This window comes from Branchiostoma floridae, chromosome 15, assembly GCF_000003815.2.
Source record: "Branchiostoma floridae strain S238N-H82 chromosome 15, Bfl_VNyyK, whole genome shotgun sequence".
NCBI classification, from domain to species: domain Eukaryota; kingdom Metazoa; phylum Chordata; class Leptocardii; order Amphioxiformes; family Branchiostomatidae; genus Branchiostoma; species Branchiostoma floridae.
The window spans coordinates 2,861,891-2,872,357 of record NC_049993.1 but is presented as its reverse complement, the minus strand read 5'-3'; the positions used below and the strand labels follow the sequence as shown (position 1 = coordinate 2,872,357).

Sequence of the window (10,467 nt, the reverse complement as noted above, 5' to 3'; positions counted from 1 at the left end):
ACTCAGACAAACATGGAATCAGACAGACAGGGTATCAGACACACAGGGAATCAGACAGACAGGGTATCAGACGGACAGGGAATCCGACAGACAGGGTATCAGACAGACAGGGAGTCGGACAGACATGGAACTAGACAGTCAGGGAGTCAGATAGACACGGTGTCAGACAGTAAGGGAGTCAGACAAACAGGAATTCAGACTGACAGGGACTCATACAGACAGCGACTCAGGCAGACAGGGAGTCGGACAGACAGGGAACTAGACAGTCAGGCATTCAGACAGCCAGGGAGTCAGACAGACAGGGAGTCAGACAAACAGGAAGTCAGACAGACAGGGGGTCAGACAGACAGAAAGTCAGACAGACAGGGACTCAGACAGACAGGGAGTCAGACAGACAGGGAGTCAGACAGACGGGGTGTCAGACAGTCAGGAAGTCAGATAGACTGGGTACCAGTCAGACAGGCAGTCAGACAGACAGACAGACAGAGACTCAGACAGACAGGGTAAAAGACGGACAGGGTTCAGACAGACCATGAGTCAGACAGACAGAGAGTCATGAAGACGGACTCAGACAGACAGGGACTCATACAGACAGGGAGTTAGACAGACAGGGTGTGAGACAGACAGGGAGTCAGACAGATAGGAACTCAGACAGACAGGGACTCAGACAGACAGTGACTTAGACAGACAGGATACCAGACAGACAGGAAGTCAGACAGACGGGGACTCAGACAGACAGACAGGAAGGCAGACAGACGGGGACTCAGGGAGTCAGACAGACAGGGATAACGACAGACAAGGACTAAGACAGACAGGGTATCAGACAGAATGGAGTCAGACAGACAGGGAGTCAGACAGTCAGGGAGTCAAACAGACGAGGACTCTGAGAGGACAGGCAGTCAAACTGACATGGAGTCAGACTGACGGGGATCAGACAGACATGCAATTATACAGACAAGGAGTCAGACAGACAGGGAATCAGACAGGCAGGGAGTCAGACAAACGGGGTTTTAGATAGACAGGCAGACGGGCAGACGGGGACTCAGTAGACAGGCAGACGGGCAGACGGGGACTCAGGAGTCAGACAGACAGGGTACCAGACAAACAGAGAGTCAGACAGACAGGGACTCAGACAGACAGAGAGTCAGACAGACAGGGAGTCAGACAGACAGGGACTCAGACAGATAGGGACTCAGACGGACAGGGAGTCAGACAGATGGGGACTCAGACAAACAAGCAGACAGATAGACGGGGACTCAGGGAGTCAGATAGACAGTGAGTCAGACAGACAGGGAGTCAGACAGACAGGGTACCAGACAGACAGGGTGTTAGACAGACAAGGAGTCAGATAGACGGGGACTCACACAGACAGGCAACTTAGGGAGTCAGACAGACGGGGATAACGACAGACAGGGGCGCACACAGACAGGGTACCAGACAGACGGGGACTCAGACAGATAGGGAGTCAGACGGTCAGGGAATCAGACAGACAGGGACTCAAACAGACAGGCAGTCAGACAGACAGAGTACCAGACAGACGGAGACTTATACAGACAGGCAGACAGACAGACGGGGATTCAGGGAGTTAGACAGACAGGGAGTCAGACAGACTGGGAGTCAGACAGACAGGGTACAAGACAGACAGGGTTTTGGGTGTACCTGTCTGTCTGTTTGAATATATTTGTAGTCAGCAACTCAAGAACCTATTGATTCCTATGATATTTAGTATGTGAGTAGGTGTTTGAAAGACAAAGTTCAAGGTTAATTTTGGTTCCCCTAGTATTTGACCTTGGTAACGCAGCAGAAATTCTTTTGTTTGGATCTTTTGATCTTGATGCGATATGGTCTTGATTTTTGGGTGGCATATAGCTTGGGTAGTTTGGGCCCCTTAGCAAGTTGCTCTGGAAAGTCTGGCGCTTTTTTGTGAATATCTTAGAAGGATTACCACACAAAGGACATAATTTTGGGCCCCCCTAGGGGCTAGTTTTTGGATAGCAGAGGCATTTTTCTCAAAAACTTCTGATGACGATAACTCAGGAAGGGAAGAACGGATTTTTTATGATTTTTGGTATGCGGGTACCTTAGACAATGTTGTACAAAATGAATGATACAAAATAGGTGTAGATTTGCATGATTAATGAGATTATTCTACCATAGCATTTTTTTTTCTATTTATCTCGTGTCCCGAACATGATATGGTGTTAACATTTGGGTGGTAAATAGCTTTTAGTGTCATGACAAAGTGGAACAAGTTTCAGTTCCCTAACATTTAATTTTGGAACTGCAGGGGCGTTTGTGACAAGACAGCAAAAATAGGATAACTGCAGAAAGGATCGACGGATTGACACCATTTTAGACATGCAGGTAGCTTAAGCAAAGATGCTTATAATGATATACATGTTATGCAAATGAGGACTTAATTTGTATAACTAGAAAGGCCGACATTTGCTTAAGAGCAAATACAGCATATTTCAGCCATACCCCTTTCCACGCAACATTGGACTGTTCCAAATCACCCCTGCGCAAAAATGGAACATCCTCTTAACAGTACATTATCCCCCAAAGTGGACTGGTATTGTGAATTGATTCCAGGTAAAAACAGAGCTTGCTTCTATTTTTCAGAAAATGACAATAATCACACCTTCCATTCAGAAAATTTTCATCATGACTGAAAATTGTTGAATGACTTCATGTAATGTCATTAACAATTTTCAGTACGATAACTAGGTGTAAGTTTAAAAAAGTATAAGCTCCTTGTGATGTGGGTACATTTATTATTGCAGTGAACTTTTTTTATTCAAGTAGGGCATACGATTTAATAATTATCAAGCAGGTGCAGGTACTGTAGGAGCGTTTGTTTTCTTCAAGCTGTAAAACTGTTAAACTGTTTTACTTTGTATGCAATCAGCCATCGAGCCTATTCTTATTTTAGTTTAACAACTTCCTGCCAGACCCGGAAGATACGATTGAACCTTGTTCGAGGATTTATTTTCGTCTGTCTGGTCAGTCTGTTCATACCCTGGCGCTGAGAGTGTTTTATTGGGCTGAAACTCTGGCAGTTTAAAGTTACTTACAATTTAAATGTTCAAAGTTTATGTCAAACAACAACAGCACTAGGAAATGTGGCCACTATAGACAGGTGGTCACTATAGAGAAAATGCTGATCTATTGACTAGGAGCCATACGTTACACATGATTTCAGTACACTGATCATTAATCATATAAACATTGCACAGGTAAGCCAATTGTTTAGATGTACAATTAAGTTCAAATAATTCTGAAGAGAAATATTGATGAGAAAATAATCATTCTCGCCACTGTCTAACTTATAATTACGTATCAAAACTAAACGCAGATTTTCTAACTAACGCACCTTTCGCCGACTTCATCAAAGGACCGCCGGCTATCAATCAAACACGGCTGTTGATTAGACTTAGAGTTTAAAACAGTCATGTGCTGTGTGCCAGTTGACAGCGAACTTCATGCTACGTGATGTTTTACATTGCTTGGACCTTCTTTCCTACAGCGGTGCTTCTACAAAATATTTAGACTGTAACACCGAGTCCCACATGTTTTATAGAATAGAATTTGACACAGAACAGCATTTTTTGCTGGGTATTTTTCTTGAAACATGTCCGTGGGAATATCAGCGAGGCGGCGACGTAGGGATATCAGACCGTCAACAAAAGTCGCACGGCGGCTAACGGCGCAGCGAAGATACTAGCGCTATAAATAAGCGCTTCAACTAAGGATGGCAACCCGTACAATATTTTTGTATACTGTTGAGCTAAGTAAAGTTTGTTGTTTATGAGGTTTTAGTTGTCTTTGAAGCTTTGACCCGAAATATTTTAAAGTCAAACTGCTGAAGAGAAGTAAGTGACTGCTACGATTATCGTAGATATGGCCCTAAAAAAACTGATAAAAGAAGCCTTCTCAATAGTCTAAAATGCAAGAGCTTCCGGGGGGGCTTCGCCCACCTGGGTCCCCCCCCCCCCCCAGTGGCCCTGCCCCTGGACCCCGCCAGGGACATTCGGCGGCCCCCGGACCCCTGTCCGACGCTTTGAAAAAATCCTGGCGAGAAGTCTGTACGGCCTGAGTCTTCAAGTTAACGTATTGTGTGGTCCCGCTTATGAATATTAATTAGCCTTCGCTTTCCTCTTCGCTGATTGGCTGAACCATCAATTGAATTAACTCTTCCTGCCGGCTAGACGCAGGTGCAGATGTCGGCTCTGTGGGGTGAACGTCCGAAAGGTCATGGCATGGAGAACGAAAGAAAACCAATTTCCCCCAAAAAAAGTGCTGGAATTAAGCCTTTTACAGTACTTTATGCCAAAAATTTCACTTGGATCATTTTACCAACTGTCTTATGCCTATCTATACCAAATGTTACTCATACCAGGGTACAGGGGTGCAAAATATACCGTTAGAAGACCGTCAACAACAGTCGCACGGAGCTAACAGCGCAGCGAAAATACCATCGCTAGCGTTTCAACTTCGGATAACAAGTTATAAGTACTGTTGAACTCAGTAACGTTAAAGTTTGTTTTTAGTTGCCTTTGACGGTTTGACCTGAAATAGTGTTACGCTAAACTCCTGAAGAGAAGTTAAGTGACTGCTGCGATTATCATAGATATGCCCCTAAGAACTGATACAATATAAAGCCTTCTGAATAGTCTAAAATGCGAGAGCCTTAGGCGGGCTTCGCTCCCCCTGGCGGGAACACTGCTATATGTGGGATCATGAGGCCCGGCTTATGAATATTAATTAGCCTTTGGCCTCCTCTTCGCTGATTGGCTAGGTCTTTGATTCAATTAACTCTCCGACTGACGCGCACAGGTGTGGCTCTGTGCGGGGTCACGGAAGGTCACGTCAGGAGGCCAAAAGAAAACAAATTTCCCCTCAGAAAAGTGCCAAAATTAATCATTTTAAAGTTGTTTATGTCAAAAATTTTATTTGAATCTTATTACCAAGTATCTAATGCCTATCTATACCAAATTTCAGGTCATTTAATTGTAATACCAGGGGACAGGTGCCAAAAGTGTCCTTTTTTGGTCAAAAATTGGCCAAAAATCGCAAAAACAAGCATTTTGTTGCACTGTACACCAAAAGTGTTATTGAATTTATATGAAGGGATTATCAAGGCACATCTGTGTCAAATTTCAGCTCATTCGGTTGCAATACCAAGGTACAGGAGCCAAAAGTGTCCTTTTTTGGTCAAAAATTGGTCAAAAAATCGCAAAAATAAGCACTTTGTTGTACTGTACACCAAAAGTGTTATTCAATTTATATGGGGGCATTATCAGGGCACATCTCTGTCAAATTTCAGCTCATTTGGTTGTAATACCAGGGTACAGGGGCCAAAAGTGTCCTTTTTTGGTCAAAAATTGGTCAAAAAATCGCAAAAATAAGCATTTTGTTGTACTGTACACCAAAAGTGTTATCGAATTTATATGGGGGCATTATCAAGGCACATCTCTGTCAAATTTCAGCTCATTTGGCTGTAATACCAGGGTACAGGGGCCAAAATATACAGTTTTGGTCTAAAATTGACGAAAAAATCTCAAAAAAATCATTTTAGAGGCAGATATGAAAAAAACTGAGAAAAAAAAATCAAGGTATTGGCCCATTCTACCCCTGTGCCGAATTTCAGGTCATTCGGTCCAGGAACGGCGGAGATGAATCACTTTGAAGATTTGACAGGAGAAGAAGAAGAAGAAACATTACGAATACAATATATTTCACCATACTATGTATGGCTGAAATATAATTAATGAGGAAACTGTATAATTCCATTGTTTTCAATAACTGGACTTCTATAAATGAAACACATGTAAATTATGATATGTGGAAAATAAGCAGATATCAAATATGCAAATGAGGAACTGATTTGAATAATTAATGTTAAAAAGCAAAACCGCTCAATGATTAATGATTATTAGTACATGTGTACTGTACAAGCTGAGTTTTTGTCAATGGTAAAAAGTGAGCAACGTTTGCTAGAACTGCAGTAGTTACTGTTACGTACCCTGCTGTCAAAAGACCACTGCTGTCCACGTTCAGTGTTTAAGAAGTAAACTTATACTATACCCACGACAGGAGGACCTCCGTGGTTTTACCCCGGACGTAGTACATATCGAAAACCACAATAGTTGAATCCATTTTCACATTAGTTTTAGGCTGATTGGGCTAAAAGTTGGCTTTGAGTTACTGTTTGAGATTGGCATTTGCTGCCTAGTGAATGCTTTGCTGCTCCAAAGGACGATTTTTGTTATGGCAATATTGGATCTTTGCTTGTGAATTTCTTACATCCCTATTGTGACCGGCCATTAACAACACAACCACAGAAAATGTTGCTCGGAAATATAACCTACAAGCACTATCACATACACAGGTTGTCTTTTTTAACTCTAAAATATCTTTTAAACGTTGCTATAATATATTCATAGAAATATTGACATTTTTATTTTAGAAATGATAAATATCAATGTTCAGTTTAGCCAAAATGCTGAAACTATCCTCTAATGATTTCTGTGCTTGTTGCCTGTGTTAAACTGCCCGATCATAATCTTTTGCAAACATTCTTGCAGTTTTAATACACATTGCTAGATGGCGCTTTTGATCCATGAGAATGAAACGTTGAGACGTTGACACGTAATTGAAGTTCTAGTACGGCTCGCCGGGCGACGCTTATGATCTATGAACATATTCTCAAACTTGCTATGACAAAAAAAACAAACATTTGACTTCTGACAAAAGTAAACCGTTTACTCCTTGCGTCCAAACATGTCTCTACCATCATGGTCAATCCTTGGTTCTGAATACAACTGAAATCCATCCAAACATATGCGTACAAACCCATAAAATATACATAAAAACAATCGCAGACATTCGTACCTTATTACCTCTCCCTGATGCACCAAATTTGTCAAAATATCTATTATAATAGCCTAAAATTGTCCAGGATACATCTTTAGACAGATTGTGCCAATGAATGGAGAAAAACTTGCCAAATAAGTACCTTGTTGTATAATTAACTACAACTTTTAGCGTTGGCAGTTGTAATGTAATCTAGCAAATTATGAGATAGTTACATTTGACGAATGCTGAGAGACAGTCTACATTTTTGCTGTGATTAAAATCTATGTTTTTTAGTAAGAGTAAATGTCCATTGTGTGTTAACGTTGTTGAAAATTTAATCAACGAGCGGCGTCAACTATAAGTTAAACCTCTGCATAATTTTAACGAGGCGACTTTAATGACGGAAAAGAAAAGGGCGATTTGACAGGAATGGTGAACAGAGTTTATTGTATCAATGATTTTTTGCTAATTATTCCCTTAGTTTTTTACCTAAATATGCCGGAAAGTTCGCCCAGTCAAGAGAGTAGCAATGTTAAAATGGTTGCAAAGTGGCGATGGGATATTTCTTCCTGTTATCTATGGCCGTTAGAGTTTTTGTTACGGCGTTGTTATCAAATATTTCATAAGGCTTTTCTGACCATGTTGATGTTTGTTTATCAGTGTAAGCAAACGGGTAGAGGTCCGGTGTCCCCATGAAATCTGAGAAGCTATGGGATTTTCTTCATTCAACAGTCCAAACAGCCATCTTGGTATTCTCACGGGGGGAATAGGATCCAGAGTACGTAATTGGGGATATTTATCACGTGATATACAGTAGGACTGTGATAGCTTCATTCTCTTCATCATTTGTTTCCCGACTTTCTCAAGGCAACACGTATTTTCGAGACGCATCCTCTTATCTAGGTCACCTAGAAGACATCCCTCCTAGGTAAGTGCTGCTTGCATTACGTGTTGCCTCATGTTTTGTTCAGTCAAATTTTAGGGACGTTGCTGTTGGGTGGAGGGGGTGAGTATAGTTGAAAAGGTAACACCAGAACATTTAGGACTGTGTTAAAAATGACACTGTTACACCATAAGCGGGTGATGATTTACTAAACTGGATGTGATTTTCTAAACGATGTTTAGTTTTGTGTATAGAGGCATTATATTGAAATCTATGTAACAACGTGTTCTTGATAGTCAGTTTAGAGTCTGATGTTTACGTTTGGAGCTACTATACCCATCACAATTTAATTGAGAACCAGTATCATAATTCGATGTGAATCTTTTAATTTTGTTGTAGATCTGTGCTGTTTCTCCTGTTCGGCTTTATTAGTTCAAGATGTTTTACTTTAGCAATTCCTAACACAAGCACTTAATGTTAAGTAAACAAATAATCATATAGAGAGGGTAATGTCACAGTGGAAAGAAAGTTTGTTGTACCAGTATCTGTGAACGGTTCTAAAATTCTTCATTTTACTTTAAAGTGTGGAATAGTCGAAGAGCAGTATATGTTTCAGAGACTGTTTACATTGGAAACTCAGATTAGTGAAGGTAGTTGCTGCTGACCTCTGTACGAATGTGATTGTCAGCGTAACAACAAACAACGTTGCATTATATACAAATTCTAAACTCGTTGCTGATTCAATTAAGGAATGATCAACCCATATTTCATATATTTATGTCCTTTATTTTGTGTTATCAATCAAGCAGGGCATGTGAAGGCCTTGGTGACCTTGAAAGTTGTGAGTCTAGTTGCTGATTCTATGTATCTGTTCCGGGTGTAACGTGTGGCGTCACTGTTAACAATGGTAGTAAAAATGGTGCTTCTACGTTTGAAAAATCCTTCCTGATTTTGGCTGGCCTGGTTAGATTTTATTTTTCTGGTTATTTTCATAGTAATCCACGTGTAGAGAGGCTCCGGCTCCCTAGATGCCTGTATATATTGCTGTTGCTCCCCTGGATTAGTTTCATTTCATAACCATTTCCATCACATTGAGTAAAAACGTGAGGCACTGACACATGTACTGTTCGGCAGTTGTTGATCTCTTTTCTGGACAGAACTGTCCAAACATCTCGATATTCCCACGGAAGGGACTAAGATTCATGCTATGTGGTCGGTCAAATCTATCACGTTATAGGCAGAGGGACACTGATAGCGTTGATAGATTTTGTTCACAGATTTTGTCGGTGTTTTGTGAGAGGAAACCATGTAGATTTTAGAAAAACAATAACATGTTTAGGACAGCACGGGTGTTAAAACGACATGTAATTTTGATGAATTCCACAGCGTTACCGGAAATCAGGTTTACTTGTTTGATTGTTTCAATCGCATACCTAGCAAACCACCGTTTGGTGCAACATAGAGTACATATTTTTCTTTTCAGACTGATAGTGATAACCAGGTATGCATATATTTTCCATGCACAAGTGAAGAGCAAAGAATAGACTGTTAACATGCTGTATCTATTTTTTTTTCAAAGCGACATTTTTTCTAAAGGCACATGGCTTTGTGTACTTATTAGAGATAGAGCCAAGTTAATATCAGAAATCGTTTTATTCTACCTCACATTGACTTTTTATACACTAAAAGTAAGGTGTCCATATTCCAACTAAACTACCTTGCTCTGACCATACGGTCACTGCCCTTAGACAAACTGACCCTAAATAAACTGGCCATACCTACCGGTGACTGTATAAACTGACAATATACGTAATGGTGATACAGTTAAAACAGGGGGGGGGGGGGGGCAAAGAGGTTATACACTCAGAACTCTGAAGGCCCTACAAGCTGGAGGTACGTGTAAAAACAAAACAAAAAACACACCATGCTCTCTAAACTGACAGGACTTACTATATAAACTGAATATGCTGGCATACCTGGAAGCTACCATCCATAAACAAATAAGGGGTAAATACTAGAGAGGCAACACTTTAAAACAAATACAGCATATATGTTTCAACCGTACCCAACCCCAGGCATAAATATTCCAAAAGTCAGTTGGAAAAAAGTCAACCCCACTGCGAGAATATGCCCTTTCTGTGGTGCCCACGTGTAAATTGAAGAAGTCAAAAACACTTCCACGTAAAAATTCAGTTCTGAATCACCACTCAAGTCAAAAAATATAATTCTAACCCCTTCGTGCAACAATGAACTGTCGCTGTGACAGACCTATATAAGCAGACTAAAAACACATCGTCTAAAAAAAAGACTTTTGCATAATCACCCTAGTTTAAAAATATATTTGAAACAAATAAACGTCACCCTGTAGGACTCTTCCAGCGCACCAAAAATTACAAAGATGAATCTGTTTGAATGTTTGACAGGAGATGACGAAGAAGAATAAAGTAGAATAAACATCAGGTAAAAGAAAGATATTTCAATACATACACGTGTGGTATGGTTGGCAATAAAAAACCCTAAGGCCACAGCATGTAAATTTTATGGATGACATCCTCTGCAGACTGGAAAAATAATGAGATAGGGCGAAAAAAAACAAGATGGTTAAAAAAATCTTTAAGATGACAAAAACGTTGTAAAACAAGAATTTAAGTGACAAAATATGGTATCACAGCCAACAAGGCATTCATTCCTGCATTCAAGAAGTGCACTGGTGTAGTAAAGGTGAC

The 10,467-nt window shown here is 40.6% G+C and overlaps 1 protein-coding gene across 1 annotated transcript in view; it reads right to left on the bottom strand.

Moving 5' to 3' along the window:
* LOC118432170 (Kruppel-like factor 18) overlaps positions 1–8,912 on the bottom strand; it is a 36,913-nt gene extending 28,001 nt beyond the window's left edge. Inside the window, exon 1 of the mRNA XM_035843700.1 lies at positions 8,866–8,912. Within this exon, the coding sequence (XP_035699593.1) occupies positions 8,866–8,912 (47 nt within the window). The remainder of the gene's footprint in view (positions 1–8,865) is intronic.
* Positions 8,913–10,467: the final 1,555 nt, after the last annotated feature.